Source organism: Rhineura floridana, chromosome 2 (genome assembly GCF_030035675.1).
Source record: "Rhineura floridana isolate rRhiFlo1 chromosome 2, rRhiFlo1.hap2, whole genome shotgun sequence".
Lineage (NCBI taxonomy): Eukaryota > Metazoa > Chordata > Lepidosauria > Squamata > Rhineuridae > Rhineura > Rhineura floridana.
In genome coordinates this window covers 16,255,328-16,276,154 of record NC_084481.1, presented here as the reverse complement: position 1 = coordinate 16,276,154, position 20,827 = coordinate 16,255,328, and the positions used below count along the sequence as shown (strand labels likewise).

General features: G+C 39.2%; 1 protein-coding gene across 4 annotated transcripts in view; it reads left to right on the top strand.

Moving 5' to 3' along the window:
• The window catches only part of PARD3B (par-3 family cell polarity regulator beta), an 894,180-nt gene that overhangs the window by 355,594 nt on the left and 517,759 nt on the right, over positions 1-20,827 (top strand). For all 4 annotated transcript variants that reach the window (XM_061607918.1, XM_061607919.1, XM_061607920.1 and 1 more), the window contains exon 16: positions 12,390-12,434. In XM_061607918.1, coding sequence (XP_061463902.1) covers positions 12,390-12,434 — 45 coding nt within the window. The remainder of the gene's footprint in view (positions 1-12,389; positions 12,435-20,827) is intronic.

Below are 20,827 nucleotides of genomic sequence, written 5' to 3'. Positions count from 1 at the left end.
ATCAGCTGAAAAGTGAGGGGTTAAACCCTGTTCAGCTTGGCAGGATTACATGATTCGTGTAGGGGGTTGCATGGAAACCCCTGCTAAATCGGAGGAAAAAATCTTGGTTTTAGCAGTGTTACAGTTGAAGTCATTGTGATGTCAGGTGATTGATGACCCACCTGGCAAATTTGGCCTGCAAGGCTGATCCTGGTAAAGGATCTGGCCCATGGAGCCAAAAAGCCACCACCCCAGCCCATCTTTAGAGTTAAGCCACTGTTCTTCTACAATACAATCATACTTTATTACTCTGCAGTTTAGTACCTGTCCTAGAGTCTCTCCTTTTCATTCCTGGGGGAAAAAAAATCTGGCCCTCATTATTCTGGCAGTAAGTCTGAAAATATATAAGCAGTAGTCCTTAGTCAAGTAAGGCTTTTTTATGTATGAACATTAGTTTTTTTTAATAACAGTAGCTCCTTAGCATTGAATTGTTCCACCGTTCATTTTCTCTGAGTTGGAAGCCACTTGCCACATATTTCTGAGTGTGTGTTGCTGTACACATGCACAGAACATGAGCTTCTCTTGCCGGGTAAAGAGTTCAGTGAGCTTATTTGGTGACAGAAAGCAGACCTTCCAACATGGTGTCTTCTGTGATTGCCCAAGCATCACTCATTAGTTGTCATAAAGCTGTCAGCACCATATTCATTTGCAGTAGAATGGGATAAAAGGGAGGGGGGTGTAACATAGCTACCAGTTCATTTTGCTTCTGCATTTAAATTGTTCAGAAGGGTAATGATGAGCGTAAATCTCTTGATGCTTTTTTCACAACTGAAAATATTTGTGAAGTTAATCTGCTGTGTATGTATGGGCTGTTTTATTTTTTACATTTTGGCACTGCTTTGAGTCAAACTATGGATAAATTTACTCCTTTCTCTTCACCTCTTCCTTGTCTCCATCTGCAAATCCCCTTGTTGGTTATTAAAAAATCAGTTTCCAATTAATTTTTGATACATGTAATTAAACAATGTTTAATTAAAATTTGTTTCCGCAGAAGGTGGGTACTCCAATAGTATGGAGCATTTAAAAATGTCTTGGTCATTTTCATGCTACTGTTACTTTCATCCTTGGAGAAGGAAAAAAAGGGGAATTAATTTTGCTACATCAAATGCAGTCCAGAATACCAATTCTCAATGAGTGGTCCTGTTGTTCCCATGATGATGAACTTGCCATAGAAAGAGGTTACAAAACTGTTTTTATGTAGAAACTAAGGTGCTGGTTCACATATTCTCCATTCTTGGGCTCATGTGTTCGCCTCCCCCCTTGCATGAGCAAGGTGAGTAATTTAAGAACATAAGAAGACCTTGCTGGATCAGGCCAGTGGCCCATCTAGTCCAGCATCCTCTTCTCATAGCAGCCAACAAGATGCCCATGGGAAGCTCACAAGCAGGATCTGAGTGCAAGAGTACTTTGCCCTCCTGTGGCTTCTGGCAACTGGTTTTCAAAAGTATACTGCTGAATATGGTGGCAAATCACAGCCATCATGGCTAGTAGCCATTAATAGCATTATTTTCCATGAATTTGTCTAATCCTTTTTTTTAAAGCCCTCCAGGTTGGTGGCTATCACTGCCTCTTGTGGGAGCGAATTCCATAGTGCTGCGTGAAGTACTTTCTTTTATCTGTCCTGAATCTTTCAACATTCACCTTCACTGAATTTCCACTTCTAGTCTTATGAGAGAAAGAGAAAAACCTTTCTCCACTCTCTCCATCCCATTCATAATTTTATACACTTCTATTCACAACTAGCGACAGGCATGACTGGGGCCGCAGTGCTGTAAGGCCAAACACCCCTTCCTGGTACAGGTGGCACGCAGCTTAAATAAGCCAGCCTGCCCCACCTACCTGTCATGTTAGTGTGTACATCCCACACACTGTGCACACACTTATCATTTTACCATCCATCCTCTCAGTTTGAAGAGGTAGTTTTGGAGCTCTTCACAGTCTTTTTTTTGTTTTAACAACTCTGAACAATTTAGTATCAGCAAACGTGGCCCCCTCACTGCTCACTCCTAACTCTAGGTTGTTTATGAACAAGTTAAAAGGCACAGGTCTCAATACTGATCCTTGAAGGACTCCACTTTCTACAGCCGTCCATTGGAGGAACTGTCTATTTATTCCTACTCTCTGCTTCCTGCTACTTAACCAATTCCTGATCCACATGAGGACCTCTCCCCTTATTCTGTGACTGCTGAGCTTACTCAGGAGTCTTTGGTGAGGTACCTTGTCAAAAGCTTTTTGAAAGTCTAAGTACACTGTGTCCACTGGATCACCTCTATCTGTATGCTTGTTGACACTCTCAAAGAATTATAATAGGTTAGCAAGACAGGACTTTCACTTGCAGAAGCCATGCTGGCTCCGCTTCAGCAAGGCTTGTTCTTCTATATGCTTGATTATATTATCTTTAATAATACTTTCTGCCAGTTTTCCTGGGACAGATGTTAAACTAACCAGCCTGTAATTTCTGGGATCCCTTTTTAAAGATCGGCATTACACTGGCCACTTTCCATTCCTCAGGTATGGAGGCTAATCTGAGGGACAGGTTACATATTTTTGTTAGAAGGTCAGCAATCTCACATTTGAGTTCTTTGAGAACTCTTGGGTGGATGCCATCTGGACCTAGCAATTTGTCCATTTTTATTTTGTCACTAAGCCTAGAATTTCATCTCTCCCCACCACTATTTGCCCCAGTTTCTCAGACTCCCTTCCTGCAAATGTTAGTTCAGGTTCAGGGATCTGCCCTGTATCTTCTAATATGAAGACAGATGCAAAAAAAATCATCTGGCTTCTCTTCAAACTCCTTATCCTGCTTTAGTACACCTTTGACTCCTTTATCATCCAAGGGTCCAAAAGCCTCCCTAGATGGTCTCCTGCTTTGAATGTATTGTTGAAACATTTTGTTGTTAGTTAGTTATGTTCTTGTGCTTCTCAAATTCTTTTTTAGCATCCTTTATTGTCTTACATTTCTTTTGCCAGAGTTTGTGTTCCTTTCTATTCTCATTCGGACAATACTTCCATTTTTTGAAGGAAGCCTTCTTGACTCTAATAGCTTCTTTGACTCTGCTCATTAACCATACTGACATCCTTTTGGCTCTGGTGGTGATTTTGGGTGTATATGCACATGTTTCTTCACATACATGGCTACACATGCAGCCCATTCACCTCCCCTGCTGCCTAGATCATGTGTATAGATGTGATTTGCAGACTGATTGTATCACGTGTAATGTTTACGTTGGGCTGGAGGGGAAGGGAGGGGAAGGCGCATGCCCAAGAGCCTACATGCTTGGAAGGGGGGGAGTGTGTAAATCTGCCCTCAGAGTTCAACATAATTCTCACTGAATTAATAAACTCAGTTGACTGACCCATACCATTGCTAGATGGGGCTAACAGAACTTGATGCTTCTTTATAATAAAAGATTTTGTATGGAGGTCTTTCAGTCTTGTGTGGTTCATGTGGATCAGTTTCTGACACTATCAGCCATTGATGTAGAGATTTGCTTGGTGTGATATATGAGGCACAGCTGACAGATGTATCCATGACTATCTTTGCTGATGGAATCCGTCCTGATTAAGCTGGATCCTCTGCTGCTCAAAGGACAAGAGATTTCTGATTTCAAATATTCATTCATTTGGCCCTTGCTCAAAAAAATCCAGTTATGAGGCTGGATTTCCTAGCCAGTTTTACCAGCTGGCTTTCAAACTTTATTGTGGAGAAAGATTGTTGTCATGGAGCTTGCTTTCCATAATGTTGCTAGATTTTTTAGAGGAAAAAAAATGATAGCACCATGTTTGTTCTTAGCAGAGGAGACCCATGTTTCCATTTCTCCATTATCTCCAGTGCATCTTCTCCTATTATGTTCTTTCCCATCTCATTGATGTTCAGTATGCACATGGAACACTGTATTGGGTCACTGAAATCATGGTAACAGACAAGGACACAACACCTGGTCTTGGCACAGCTTCCTTGGTCATTCAAGATCATAGATATGAAATCCACCTGATTGTTACTTTGGTTTTAACTCATCTGCAGCCTGGTGATCTAACGTCAGGCAGAAACACATTGTACCAAGCTTATAAGAACAGGAATATCAGGTAAAAATACTGCTGATGGTGAGAGTTTGTTCAAATGACTGAGCTAGCCAGGCTGATAAAAGGAGTGAAATCAAGATGAATGAGTTGAAACTGAGGGAAGGTTGCTCTTGGTTAATTATGGGTTCTTGGCATCTGCTGTTCCTTGGTATAAGTAATTATGCAAACAATAGTATGATCTCTATTTGGAATATGTAAATGGATGGAGTTCAGAAGCCACTGACCTGAGAGGGGCTGCAAGGAGACTGAAAAAGTGGCAGGTGGCTAAAGCAGCCTCCCATCCTTTGTGACTGAGATGGGTTGCTTGATTTTGTTAACAAACCCTATATAACTGGATTATGTTGACTGTATTTTTTCTCCTATAAAACTGGCTGATAGTTCAGTTATTACATTTTTCTTTATGCATGAAATCTCTTAGGGTACCTAAATTAAATGCAATCTGACCCTCAGCAAACAATTCCAAAGTTTGAACTTCTAGCCTTTGCTTTACAGACCTGGAAATTACAGTCCATCTCATTTAGAACAGTGGCAGTACAGATGGCTTGTTCTTACTTTTGCAAATAAGCAAGACAGATGATACATCTCAGTGTTATCGGAGTTCAGAAAGGAAATGAGGGGAAATGACTAATTACAGTACAATTTATTGTAAGGATGATGCCACTTCCTATTCATGCACAATAGGATAGCTGTATAGACAATAATTGCCACATTATGCACTAAAAATGCATTAACTGGTCACGTGTGCACCAGTGTTTTTCTCCAGCTGCATGACAAAATGAATATTTCCACGTTGTTATAGAAGACAAGCACCATTTTTAAAAGCTTAGTATTTTATTATTTATATTAATATCACTTAACTGTTTTTCATAAACTTATGTACACAGTTCCTACTTGGGTCTTGCATAAGTAATCTATAGCCATGGAAAAATGCATTAAAAACATAAAACCCGTGTTAGCTTTAGCTTGAAGTTAAATAGGGAATTGAGTAATATTAACATATAGCAGTTTTGTTGTACATCTACTCAAACAAAATGTCTGTTTAAGGTAGAAAAATGTCCGTTCTGTATATATAGGAGAGTGTGATATATGTGTGTGTGTGTGTGTGAGAGAGAGAGAGACTGTCATATTTTGACTTTTCAATTGAAAGGTGATTTTTTTTTAACATGCATGTGTGTTTAAAACTTATTTAGTTCTAGTTCTTACTTTCCTAGTGATTTTTTCTCTAGCTCATTTCAGGAATTGGAAGACATACTATATAAAAACAAATTGCTTTATTTCTTGTATAAACTTGTCCATTATTAATGTGCCCATGTACTTTAGCAAGCCATATGAGCAGAAAAATGCTGTTGTACATTTGGCTGCTACTAGTAAATGACTAATATGATTTTCACCCATGTAGTGCTGTCTTGTAATTGGAGAGTAAACTGAAAAGTCTACAAGGGTTTTTGATTTTGATTATTAAAAAAATTAAAAATGCCCAATATATTTTTGAAAAAAATATATTCCAGTGTTTCACCAAGGTCTTGTACAACTGACTGAATCTTTTTCTTTTATATCTGTGAGAGCAAGAGTGATATATCATTCATGTACTACTTTTAGAAAACATTTGCTCTCATGAAATGGGAAGAGACCTACATCAGTAGTAGAGCACATTCTTTGCATGCAAAAAAGTTTCCAGGTTCAATCACTGGCAACTCCAGGTAGAGCAGGGAAAGAACCTTCCTGAAATCCTGTAGAGCTGCTTCACTTCAGTGTCGACAGTACTGGGCTAGATGGACCAATGGCCTGTCTTAGTATAAGTCAGCTTCCTATGTTTCTATGAAACAAACTGATGGACACACATTTTTCATGGTTTTTCCATTGTTCAGGGCGTAGCTCTCTGCCCAGCAGTCTAATTATGCATATATTTGTTTAAAACTCTGTACCTGATTCCATCTTGCTGCCGAAAGCAAACAGTACAATTGGTACCTCTATTGTGCTGTGGATTTGCACTATAAAACATGTAAGATGCTACTTCACCTGTGAATTTAGGATTGAGCAACTGCTGTAGTGCAGCAGCACCATGCAAAGCCTTGGACAAATCACCATGGAGGAGTGGTGATATTAAGCTTAGTAGGGTTAAGGGAGCTTATTTATCTAAATCCAAGCTGGATTTAGAAAGGGAGGAGGTACCAAAGATGATATCGCAAACATACGTTGGATAATGGAACGGACCAAGGAATTTCAGAAGGAAATCACCCTGTGCTTTATAGATTACAGCAAAGCCTTTGATTGTGTAGATCATGAAAAACTGTGGAATGCTTGAAAAGTAATGGGGGTGCTACACAGCATCTGATTGTCCTGATGCGCAACCTATACTCTGGACAAGAGACTACTGTAAGGGCAGAATATGGAGAAACCGATTGGTTCCCAATCGGAAAGGGTGTGAGACAGGGATGTATTTTTTCACCCTATTTGTTTAATCTATACGCAGAACATATCATTCAGAAAGCGGGATTTGACCAAGATGAAGGAGGTATAAAAATTGGAGGGAGAAATATCAGTAATTTAAGAAATGCAGACAATACCATACCCGTAGCAGAAACCAGTAACAATTTGAAGTAAATGCTGATTAAAGTTAAAGAGGAAAGCACAAAATCAGGACTACAGCTGAATGTCAAGAACACTAAAGTAATGACGACGGAAGATTAAATTAAGAAGTTCTGTTTTTAAGATGTTTTGTTTTTCATGTAGTGTTTTTTTCATTTCTTTGCTGCCCTGGGAAGAAGGGTGGAATATACATTTAATACATTGTTGTTGCTGCTGCTGCTGCTTTGCTGTTAATTATGGCATTGAGTCCACTTCATCTGGTTGGGTATGCATGTGTAGGGATGTTACTGGGCTGTCAAATCGCAATAAGTGAGGTAAGGGAGAGTTGTCCTCCATCTGACCAATTATATACAAATGTATTATTTCTTCTGGGGAGTATTTGAGGATTTATACTTACATTTATTTCCTCAGACTATGCTGTTATATGGTATTGCACAGATTGTGGTATTGCATACATTTCTCATAGTTTGAACCTGTAAGATTTTTAATTAAAAGTAGGAATATTCGCCCACCCCCTTTTAAAGTTTATAATTTAATTTATTCCATTGCAAGTGTTGTTTGCTGGTTCTTCCCTGACTGGTTAATATTCAAATTTAGTATATTTTAGTTTCACATTGTTTCTAACCATAATGAATGCAAAAAGTAAGAGGAAGTGCTGAGAGTTCTTGACATGTCTCCATAGAACAGGTCTGGGGAACCTTTTTCAGCCCAATGGCTACATTCCCTCATGGCAACCTTCTGCAAGCTGCATTCCAGTACCGGGGGGGGGAGAGAGAGGCAAAATTTGGCAGCGTGGGTGTGACTCTTAACTTGGACAGTTAAGTGTGCTACATTTCCAGTCAGAGGTTTTCTGTGCACGCCCTGCCCCGCCTCCAGCTCTCCTTCCTCTATCTAGGCAAGCAAAAGGCAGAGGCCTATTAATTTTTCTAGGCTCTTATTACTTTGAACATTTTTAACATCTGCTTTTATTTTAATCCACACTGTGAGAATCTAAATTGAACGGTGGTATAGAAGGTGCTGGACTACGACCTGGGAGACTAGGGTTCGAATCCCCATGTGAAACACACTGGGTGACCTTGGGCCAGTCACTGCCTCTCAGCCTCAGAGGAAGGCAATGGTAAACCCCCTCTGAATACTGCTTACCATGAAAACCCTATTCATAGGGTCGCCATAAGTTGGAATCAACTTGAAGGCAGTCCATTTACATTTATGGAAATTCAAGAAATTGTTCCCACGCGTTCTCTCAAAATAAATTAAGGCATAACATCTATGGAGATACTTTTTTAAAAAAGTGACTGTGTTTGATCATTGGGCATCCTCTCTAGGCTGCTGCAGTCCTATGCACACTTATCAGAGTAGAATATAATTGAACTCAGTTGGACTAGCTTCTGCATGCATCCTAGACATGCATAGGTTTACTCCATTAGTTACTCCTTTTGTGACTTTTACAGCTTTTTCTGTCTCTGAAAGTATACCACAATACATGGGTACGTAGAACCATATTGATCCTCAATTAATAGCAAGCTAGTATTACATTTCTTTTTATTCACCATCCCGTGAACACTGCAGTTTAGATTTAAGTATGTTAGCAATCAGGGAGAGAATTACAAACAATAGAAAGGCAACACAGACACTTTCGTCATAATATGGCTGTTATTCTTTTTGAGTAATAACAAAAATAAAAACCAGTAGCTGGGCTTAGACAAAGTGTGTATTTGGAATTTGCAAGTGGAATCTGATGTAGTGTTTCCTCCCTCCTTCATTCTAAGCAGGACATTTGACTTCATTGTGCTTTTACAAGTTACATTCCATGGCATGCTCAGTCTTCATTTTGCTGTTTTCTGGCAGGTTTGCCATGTTAGGTTTTAATAGGGGTGGCTTTTTTTGCATCTGTAAACTTTGGGTTTCCTCAAGCATATTGGGTGGTATTCAAAGCAATAATTGTACCAGCACAAGAATTATTACTAGGACAATGGGACTTCATCCCATCTTCTCCTTTGTGTGAGCCCCGTGCCATTGCTAAATCTGCTCCAGAGGGCTGGGGGAATTCCAGAATAGATTTAGAGGGGGCGGGAAAGGGGGAGAATGTTCACTTTAGTGCTATGTTGAATACAGCCCATTCTCTCCTGGTTTTTCAGTGTCTACACTTTTTGCTATTTAGAGAAGTGGTATATTTGCTAGGTTCATTTAGAGGTGAGGAAGCTTGGGGTAGGAGAGCAAGTTTATTGGTTCCTTCTGCTGAAAAGATGGGGAATGTGGAAATCTAGATTGCAACAATATTGTGAATAAAATAAAAAACGCTATTGTTGGCTTCAGTGTACAATATTCTTTAGTATCTATTGTAGAACAGGAGTTCTTAAGGAAAAATCTAGACTGAAAAGCTGCTGGGTCTCGCATTGGAATAATGGAAAATATAAATTATTTTAGTATAGCATCTAAGAATGGCATGGCAATGCTGAATATTCAGCATGAAGAAGAAAGATATTCCTTCCTAAGCTCTGTTCAGTGAGAAGTTTTGATAACAAAGTGGTTGTTGTTATGTCATGGAAACTGAGCCAAAGTGATAATGGCACTCCACAAGTTCAGATAGGATTTAGTTTATTAATGTTTTACAGTATTTCATTGGAAGGGGATTAATCTGCTTCATTTAGTGTGTAGAGAAGTAGGTCCAGCACCAAAAGTGTAAAATAAGCTACAGTCGCCTTAATTAACAATGAATTACTTAGGAATGAGAGGTGCAGGTGCTATAAAAGAAAAGGAACAATTTGCATTATTACAAAGATTATATTTTGTGCAGCCCAAGTGAGGAAAGAATGAACAGACATCCTTGTGGACGATACTGTCATGAAACTAAGCCATGATTGGTAAAAGTAATGCAGAACTGTTCCTTCTCCCACCTGTATGGGAGGAGGGAACACGTGAACCAAATGTTTCGCTTGGGCTCATTCAGTCTCATCCATAAAGTGCTAAACCATGGTTTAGCATTATGTGTGACCACAGCCTACAATTAGTTTTAACATACCAAGATAGTTCTAATTAGGAGGCAGAAGCTTTCATTCTTCTTGCAGGCAAGAATGAGGAGGACAGTTGAATGATAAGCATATGGTCTTATTCCTGTAATGCTAGTCCATGGTTTAGTGTTATATCTGAATCAGGCTATAATGTACAGGGCCAGTGTATGCCCTAGTTCTGTAATGTGTAATTACACCTTGTTTTCATTCATCAATTAATGCAGTAATGCTATGTTTTTGAATATGATTCCAGTCACATGGAAGCATGCAGGATTAAATGGATCAGCCACAGTCTTAAAAAGTGGCACATACATGGAACTGCGTGCATCCTTTTTACTGTAGCTACCATGCTCTTAGGAACTTTTAGAAAACATGTTGAATAAATTTCTGGTCCACCTTGTTTTTGCATTTTAATTTCAAAATTTGTGTCTAGAGCGGTTATGAAAGATCATTGCAGTATTTTTTGGAAGTTATCCTAGGTTTATAAATACTTACTTTAGTGTTTAACTGTAACATTAATTCATTACATTAGAGATGAAGAATGTCCACTTACAATAGAAAGAGTTCCCACTCAAAAATAAAACATCTAAACATTTTATGATAAAGGATGGTTTCGAACCAGAATTTGACATGTTACTGAGTAATATGCAGCCATCCCTAAATGAGGAAAGACTGCAGTGGAGAAATAAGAGCTGCTGGAGACATGTTATTGGCACAATCATTGACTTAAAATTAATTGATGGTGCTATATCTTTATTATGCTGAAAGGGCTGTGTAAGGATAATATCCATCTGGAGAGCTAGCAACTGATTTCCCCCCCTGCCTGCAAATATGTTTAGATCAGGGAAAGTAATTTATTTAGATCCTTAAAAGCATGCAAGAAATGTTTGTGTTTGGAAACAGGATCTTGGCTGATTAATTTGCTTTTTAAATGTTTTCAGTTAGGTTTCTACAGATAGAATACTTCTTGTGAACTTTATTGAGGTTTTGGGGGTGCTAGTTATTTTTCATTGTGGTGTAGCTTGTCTAAATCTGTTTGTATTATAGCTCATCTACACTTGGCTTCTCTATTACCCCCCTCCCAAAATCCCACACACAAAATGTAACAGAGATATAAAAATTGCCGTCTACTGAAGAGCAATACTATGGCAATTTTGAATGTAATGAATAAATCTTGGACTGCCAAATTTATCATGTTAAAAGCATTTTGTTCTAGGGTGTCTGTTGACTGCATATTCTTGGAGGCCTGACTAATTGTGTTAAACCGATTTCTACCAACCCCTTTCCTGTGTTTCATCTGAACATTAATATAGTTCAGTGTTAATGATGTCAAACAAATGCCTCTGGCTGCAGGTGTTCCATGTGGGATTGTAGCATTGCTGTGGATCAAATCATTTCCCCCCAGAAACAGGCAACAGTGGGTACTTTTCTCCCATTACTAATAAATAGCAGGCATGATTTGGGTGATTCTGATCAGGACTCTGGGGGTGGGGAGAGGTTAACACGCACGCGCACATACAGCCCTGATCCAGTTCCCTGCACCAAATGTGTCTAAAAAACAGTAATTGCCCATGTAACGCCAAACCATGTGAAAAACATCACATCTAGTTTGGCCCTAAGAAAATATGGATGACCTATAAACCTACATAAACCTATATCTTCTATTTTCATGTGAGCTTATTTAGGAGCCACAGCTGCTTTATAACATGTTGGTATAGGATGAAGAAGAGATCTATAGCTTAGAATGTCACCTGAGAGTATGGTTGCACCTGTGTTCTAAGCAGCCGTGGTTTGCTTAAGTAGTAAAATACTTTTACTTCAGTACTGCCAATACTCTCTATTTTATTATCTCCCTACATTTGTTCACGTCCCACAGTCCAGAGTATATTATCTTCCTTCTCCAGTGTTCTACAATGGGATAGTTAGATCTAAGGTAACCTAGAAAAACAATTACTGAACATCTGGAGCAGAGGTGGGAAATTGTGGCCCTCCAGATGTTGCTTAACTACAACTTCCATTGGCCATTCTGTCATCTGAAGTGTCACTGGTTCCTCACCCCTGATCTTAGAGGAAACCAGAAAATACCATATTTAAACTGAAATGGATGAAGTGTTAGCTCCTTGGTATTCAATAGTTCTTCCTGGGGGGGGAGACACCAAATTTTGTTTTAAGTAATGGTGACTAGTTCAGTCATACAATCCTTTGAAATGACATGCATTCATAAGTTGTGATGTGTGCTGGGAAGCTTGAGTAAGAAAACTATGAACATTTCTTTAGATTTAAATATTCTGAGCACAGGCAGTGGGCTTATTGGGAAAGTTCAATGTGAGGCAGAATGGTGGCATTGCAGGATCATGCCAGTTGACTGTGATCTTCCTACATCTTGATGGTGTGTAGGATTCAAAATAGGGAGTTTCATGGTCATGCATATTAAATGTGTATAGATCAGGACATGTGCCAGAAGCAGGGCAAGTGCTCATAGGCCTCCTGCATGTTAAAAGTTCTGTAGGGTTTCCAAAATGTTTGAATGAGACTTGTGTGAATCTTTTCATAAAATAGTAAGATAAATTATTATTCACTGGTGGAGTGTGTATGCCACAGAAATGGTCCCAAACTTGTTTCATTTAGGGCAATATCTGATATTTGCTTCTCTTTTTTCTTTTCCAGTGGCAGATGAAAGCAAAGTTAGCTTGTTGACTGGGCACAAACTAGGTAAGAGATTCTTGGTTTGCCTTACTTGATTATTTTGCCGAAACTGAAGTTATTTAAAAAAAATAAAAAATAAATACACAATTTCTCTCAACTCTTCAGTGATAAATTAAGATTTGTTCCTTGGCATTACACAGAAAATTGAATCATTTTTAGGAACAACAATAATACGGCTTTTCAATGATACATGATTAGGAAAGCAGAGTAAAAAAAATAAAAGGCAAGACACTTTAGACTTTAATTGGAATGGTCTCTTTTTCTAACTAATAAAAGACACAGGCCCTCTTCAGTCATTTGCCTGAGCGTGCTCGTTAAAAGTGCATGGAGGGGTGGGGGCACACGTGCATCCCCCACCTCAATGTTTCTGGGTGTGAAGGTGTTAAGGGTGCTTCTACCTGCATTCAACTGACGTGTTTATAAGCCTCCACCAGATTTGTAAGCCTGCCTTATTCTGACTCCTGGTCACACAGAGGCTTCTAAGTATATTCTCTTATGCATGCCAATACCCCTCTACACATTTTTAACCCACATGAGTTCAGACAAATGTCTGAAGAAAGCTGGCATTAAATCTAAGAGAAGCTAGAGAGGAAGGGAAATGCCTGGTGTCATATTACAGGTTACTTTCTTAGTCTCAGCTATGGTAGACAAGTTAGGAGCTTACTGATTTTCTTTCTGTTTTTGCTATTTTTATTACATTATTTAACAAATAATGTCATATTACCTCTTGGGACAGTTGATGGAATCTGGCACTTCTGAAAGACTTACCTTGCACTATTTCTTATTTATTTTATTTTTATTTAACAAGATTTATATTGTTCCTCCTTGACAGAAGCGGAAAGCAGTTTACAAAGAACAATCAAAAATATTCATTAAAAATGCGGGTAAAAGCAAACGTTAAAAACAATTTAACATCAAAATTTGTAAATATAAATAAAATCTGCAGTGTTAAAACAATTGTAAATAATGGGTGGTATTCAACACTAGTCTTACTCAGAGTAAATCCATTAAAGTTAATAGACATGACTAACTTAGGCTCCTGAATTTCAGTGGGTCTTAATCTGCATAAGACTTAGTTGAATACAACAAAATTAAACTACATGTTAAAATTGCATTTTAAAACAACATGCCTTGGTAGGCTTGCTGAAAGAAAAAAAATCAGACTCTGAAAACAATGCAGAAAAGGCACCTGCCTAACATTAATGGCCAGAAAACAACATATATTTGGGCCAATAAATGAGTAAAGCAACACCCCACCGTATGGCCTGCTTTACTGTTGGGATGTGTCAGACATGCCACAGGGGAACAGTTTCACAATTGGCATTCACTGAACATGCAAGAGAATAATTCTTGGGTTACGAGGCAGCACCCAGACCTTCAATTATCTTTTTTTTTTTTTTCAATAATTTTTATTCAGATTTTCATAAAACATACAAGACAAAATCATAAAACATTCAAAGACAAAAAACAAAATCAAAAATAGTTAAACAAAAAGAAAAAAAGAAAAAAAAAACAAAAATAAAAAATAAAGAGTAAAATATTGACTTCCCATTTGTCAAAGATCAAATCAGTTATAAGTCTATAATATATAACAATCCTGTCTCTTAAGTCATATTATAAAATCACTTTCCTCCAGTAGTTATCTTACTTAATCATCAAATCTCATAAACATTACTTTATTCTTTCCACAAAAAGTCAAAGAGAGGTTTCAATTCTTTAAGAAATATATCTATCAATTTTTTTTTTCCAGATAAGCATATCGATTAATCCATCTCATTACTAATTATGATAATCTTATTGTCATAACCATAGTCAAAATAAACATTTCAATTAATCCATCACATCAGAATCTGTTAGGTTCAATAATTTCAGTAGCCATTGTTCTATTATCTCTATTAGTTCCATTTTCCATCTTCCATCTTCAGTAGTCTTGTTAAGTCCAGTAATTTCAATATCCAATCTTCCATTATCAGTATTCCATAATAATCTTGCTGTCAAAGCCATAGTCATATAGTAAGAGTCTGATGGGGATTACCTCTATCCCAAATATTTTCTTGCCATCCATTCTGAATAGGTTGCTGAAATACTGCTGTAAAATCATATCTCTGTTCTTTTTTTCAAAATACACTGGGTCATCTCTTAAAAGTTTTTCCATTGTCACATGGCTGCAGTTAATTCCATAGATTTTCTCTATATTGGGCTCCATCACATCATTCCAGTCCAGAAGATTATCCATGCCATTGATAACTTTATCTCTAGAATCTTCATTCATTTCTTCAGAGATAACATTGAGTTCCAAACAATAGATTTTATTTCTAAAGTCCATAGACTCCAAATCTTGTTCCTGTTCCACGTTGGTTCCAATCTCCGGGATCTCCTCTCTCACAGGGACCCCTATTCCAGTCTCCAGGGTCACCTCTCTCACAGGGACCCCCGTTCCAATCTCCGGGATCTCCTCTCTCACAGGGACCCCTTCCAGGGTCACCTCTCTCACAGGGACCCTTATATCTTTAATCTCCTGCTTCATTTTACTCAATTCAATTTTCATTATCTCAATCTCATCCATTATTTTCTGAAACATAGTTATTTCCAGATTTTCAGCCACTTTCTTAATTGCCATTTTAAAAAAAAAAAATATAGGAAAACCACTTCTTATTTCAGCAACAATTGGGTTAATACTCCAAACTTGGTGACATCACAGTATAAACAGAGCAGACAGCCTTATCTCTCCAATAGTTAAGTAAACAAAATGCAGTTCCCAGGATCGAAACAATTAATGGCAATCGTCAAGAAACAGATTCGTCAAAATAAAATAGACCAAAAAGAGAGTAGTCTCAAAACAGTATAATATTTTTCAAAATAAAAATCTGGAATAGAAATCCCTCTTCTGTGTATATCTTTAGAATGCAAATCCAGGACAGCTTTTTGCAACAAAAACAGAGATAAGCTATTAATTAGTGCGTAGCAGAGAGAAGTTATGGCTCCCCAGTGAGATGTCAAAAACTGATCAATCTGGCAAATCTCTTTTAAACAGCAACAATTTAAGTCAAGTAAAAGAAAAATATAGAAAGAAGGGTGCTTGCCTGTTAGTGCGTTCTCTCTTAGAAGATAAGGTGAACGTTCGCTTTATCAGATAGAGCTTGCTGTTAAAAATCCGTCCCACCTTCGTCGGCTGGACCTCGTCCCATAAATTAATGAGATCTGGTCGTCCCAACAAAAATAGGCTTTGAGGTTAATCTCTTCGTTTCTCCCTACCCGGGAGAAGTTTAATCAGTCAAAAAAAAAAGAAAAAACTGACTGATATATCTGAATAAGCTTCTTTTGAGGCAGGAGCCCGTCTCAAAAGCAGGCACAGGCTAAGTCACCCTTCCCGGAAGTCAGAATGACAGACCTTCAATTATCAGATGTAAGTCACCTGCCACTGGGACTCCTGGCCAAGTTATAAGATCTTACTATTTGAAACTGTACATGAACTTGATTAGGCTGATACGGGGCCAGGTCCTAATTAATTGTTAGGTGAATCTGAAATTTGTACTTAGAAATCCCAGTTCCAAACCTGGGCTGCACTGTTAGTTCAACTGAGCCTCTTTGTTTGGATTTCTCTCTTTTATCTTGCAGCAAATTGGAGCAATGATATGTCAGGTTCCCATTTGAGCTGAAAAAGTAGAAGCAGGTCTTGTACAGGGGCTTCTGCCACCTTTTCACCTGACATTGTATGATGGATGCCTAGTTTCTGGGCTTCTGCAGATGCTACACTATGCACAGAAAGCATTTGAGGGTTCTTTTGCTAGTTTTGAGTTTTGGACCTTCCTCCATGTACATATATTGTGGAATCCCTCTGGGATACCCTAGTTGTTGCTTCTCAGTTCTGAAATAGTGCCATATAGAAATGTAAAACTTGGTTCTTACATATGTGTTTTCATTCATTGAATGGAACAAGAAGTCATTTCTGGATCTCTCAAAGTTGATTGAACTTCATAGTTTGAGTTGGCTTGAATTCACTTATTCAAGTACCGCTGGTCTTGGACCGTAATAAAGATTTTACACTTTACACTTATTCAAGTGAATCCATGGATCATGCAGAGAAGAATTTTAGAGTCCATGCTTTTTTCTCTATGGTCCTTACTTTTCTCTCCCAAAGTATTTCATATCTGTTGGATTCAAAGTGGTCATGCAACATAAGATGTAGTCAGGTACTCTTCAGCCCATATCAGGAGTAACCTTTTTGCAAGCTGGAAGCATTCCAATCAAGAGTTACTCTTGATTGCATCAGAGGTTTACGTGTTAGGAAACCATTTCTAGGTTCTCCTAAGAAGAGCCCTGCTGAATCAGGCCAAGAGCCCATCTATTTAGTGTCCTGGTCTCACAATGGCCAACAAGATGTCCATGGGAAGCTGGGAAGCAGGACCTGAATGCAAGAGCACTCTCTTGTGCAAATTAAAAAACTACTTAATTTCCCTTCAAGTGGAAAACTCAAAGACTGTCATTCTGCAAACAAAATGTTAGAGAGAAATATTTTGGTACCTTTCCTACTTATCTTCAGAAACCATGTCCTCTTAACAAAGATAGTTTGTAAAAATTAGAAAACTATAGCCTTCACTGTAATCATAGTCATATCTCCTAATAATGAAAATATATCCAAATAATGAAAAATAAATGGCATTTCTATTCAGACTGTATTATACTTAGGCTGTTTTGTTTCATCAGTAGATATCCTTTTAATGTTTTTCCTCAAGAACCCCTTCCGATCCTGTTCTTTACCTGTATACTAAATATATTTTCTATTTGAAATTGAGGATCTCAGGTGCTACCTTCTGTTTTCTTTACATCTGAAATTTCTGTTTCATCTTTATTGAGGAGAGTATGAAAAACTTTCCAAAAAGTGACTCATCAGTTGGAAAGGTATGCCCTGTTATTACTCAGAAGGAGGCTTGCAAACATTGCAGCAGCTGCATTTAGTTTGCCAAAGATAAATGGAAGCCTTTCCTTTCAGTCCACATGGGAACAAAGCCCGCTGCAATCATAATAGTTGGCAAAGAGATGTTAAGAAGCTACCAGTTCCAGTTCCAAGTGTGGATGTGAATTAGGGGTTTTTCCCCACACAGAAGTAAATGAATGAAAATTTATTTCGGTCCATGACCAGTCAGGGTACAACAGTGCAGCAAGGTATAGGGTAAATGACTACAAGAATGGTAAAAAAACAATGAATACAAAAGTTAAAAATAATAATAATAATAAAAAAATTGGTCTACATCACAAGTCTCAAGACATTAGGCAAAGCTCAAGTAATATACATCTTCAAATTTATTACGAAGAACCCATAAGATTTCTCCTGCGAGCTATAGCAGCTACACAGAATGAGGCGACCTTCACAGTGATTCGGTGGTCCTGATCGGCCAGTAGGCGATATACAAGGTCAGTCTCAGGACCTGAGTGAGGTTTAGGCAAATTTGGGGAGATAAAATTAGAGCGGAGGTCCAAGTAGAAGGGGCAGTGTAACAATACATGGCGCACTGACTCCACCTCCCTAGCCCCACAGGGGCAAACCCGTTCGCAGAGGGGCACGCCCTTATACCTGCCCTCCAGGAGTGCTGAAGGGAGGACGTTAAATCTTGCTAGAGTGAACGATTTCCTATGTTTAGGGATGTGCAAGTTTGTTAAATAATTGGCAGATACAAAAGGTTTCGTATTGGTACAATAGTAAGAGTAGGCAGCGGCCAGGCTCAAGTTATTTTGAAGTTCTATGTCTTTAAGATGTTGGATAATGGCTAATTTTGCCTTTGAATAGCCTAGAGCCCCGACCGCCTGGAGCGAGAATCCTAGGGCCTCCAATTTTTTAGTCATTACCTGCTTCCATTTGGACTGGAAAATATCCACCAGCATCAGAGGGGCCAGTCCAGTAGGGGCAAATAACAACTTCAGCCAATAGCTGAATCTGTGCATCCAGGCGCGGGTCTCAATTAATAGGGTTCCCAGTTCTAAACATAAGGCCATGTTGGAGACACAACTAGGGACACCCATTATCGACCTCAGGAACTTGGATTGGATAGATTCCAGCAGGGCATAATTACCACCGCTACAGATCTGAGTCCCATAGAGTAATTGAGCAATGACCTTGGCATTAAATACCTGTACAGCCGAGGGGATGTATTGGCCGCCTTTTGTACAGAAGAATGAAAGCAATGCCTTGACCATTCTCTGAGCAGTCTCGGCAGACCTGCTCAGGTGTGCCTTCCAGGTGCCTGAGGAGTGAAACAAAATTCCCAGGTATCTGAAAGCAGTGACTTGGTCAATAAGGTGATCATCGATTTGCCACCGTTGTTTACGTGTTCTTCTGGAAAATACTAATACCTTACATTTGGCATAATTGATTTTTAGTAGTTCTTCTGTACAAAAGGAGGCGAGCTCTCTCAACAGATGGCGCAAACCAACGGTCGTTTGAGACAGAAGGACAGTGTCATCAGCATACAGGAGTGAAAACACGTGCCTCTTCGCCAAGTTGGGGGGATGGGAATTTACTCCCTCCAGCTGTTTAACTAAAGAGTTGATATAAAGATTAAATAAGGAGGGTGCGAGAATGCAACCCTGTTTCACTCCGTTAAAAGTTGGAATAGGTGCAGGTAAATGTCCTGCTCTATTACATCTGACCCGTAGGTGGGTCTTCTCATGTAGACAACGAATTAAGCACAGCAGGCGTCTATCAATATTCGTGGCCTGTAGTTTTTCCCAAAGTCTCTCCTGAGGTATAAGATCGAATGCTGATTTAAGATCGATAAAGGCAGTGAAAAGTGCTCCCACCTTGTGGGAGGAACATTTTTCCGCTAAGTGCTGGAGGACGAGGCCCTGGTCCACGGTAGAACGCCCTAGTCTGAAACCGGCTTGTTCGTCTGCCAAAATATTTTTGTTCTCCATCCAAGTGGATAGCTTCTCAAGGAGATGGCTAGCATATAGTTTGCTGATGACACTTAGTAAACTAATAGGTCTATAATTTGATGGATCCGATCTTTTACCTTTTTTATAAATGGGGACAACAATGGCCATCCGCCAGTCCTCAGGGATACAAGCCGATTGATCGATGGCAGTAAACAGTGCCGCCAGAATGGGCACCCACCAATCTACGTGTTTCTTGAGGAATTCCGGAGGGACATTGTCGACACCAGGCGCTTTGGCCATCTTGAGCTTGTTAATAAGTGCTGTTATTTCAAAGGTGGAAACTGGGGGCCAACTTGGTAGAGTATTAAAATTGTCCTACGGTAGGCTATTAATATTTTGGCTCTTAGCAAAAATGCCAGCAAAGTAGGATTCCCACTCACTAGCCGATATATGGTAATCAATACACGACGGTGTAAACTTGCACCCCCTAGAGACCAGCCTCCAGAACGTTCCAGAATCTTTCTGTCTGGAGGCTCACACAGAAGTGTCAAAAACAAATAGTAGTGACAACAACTCTGAGTCTCTTACTCAGTTAAAAACAGGCTGCAATAAAAGCTCTGTAAGGGCCAGCTCTGAGTTTCATAGCGCCCTGTGATGGGCCTCTGCTTCCATTTTATTCATTCATTCCTACACACACAGCTTCAGCATGCTGTTGCTGCTGTTCTGTGCTGTACATCATCTTACTAAACTTATATTTTATCAGAGTAGCACTATCCCCACATAGGAGAGTAAGGCTGAGAGCAGTTTGCCATAGACTGCATAAGGACTTCATGGTTGAGGTGAGGTTTGATCCAGGGACTTTCTGGGTCACATTCTTAACAACCTCACTGTACCAGGTCACCAATCTTTTTCCAGTACATGTTCTAGCTAGCATGCCATCCTTTTTTTAGCACCCATGAAGGGTAGGGAGGCAGTGGAGTACCAAGATTCAAGCATAGTGACTCTACTTCAGGGTTGGGGTACCTGTGGCCCTCAAGGTGTTGCTGGACTGCAGCCCCCGTCATCCCTGATCATTGCCCCATGCTGGTTGGGACTGCTAGGAGTTGGAGTCCCAGTGACATCTGGAGGGCCCAGCCCTATTCTACATAGTGACTCACTATGGAGTACTTTTGATCACTCCTACATTCATCATATTGTGTAAATTAAAGAAAAGGTCCATGATGTAAACTCACAGGTAAAAAGCTGGAGGGGACCAGACTGCATGGTGTTAGCCTAGTAGCCCATGATGCCTCCTTGACCAGAAAATGAATGTTTTATTTAAAGCATTTTTGCCCCACCTTTAATCTTAGAAAAAGGCTCCCGAAACAGCTTGTGTAAGATCAATAAAAGCAAGACAGATGGCAAATGGATTGCAGGGGGTAATCTCTAATTCACCCAAATGAGGTAGGGTTCATCAAGAAATGACCAGGAGCAGATAATAAGCACTTTTTGATTGATCTTGTAGCATTCACACAAAATATAAATGA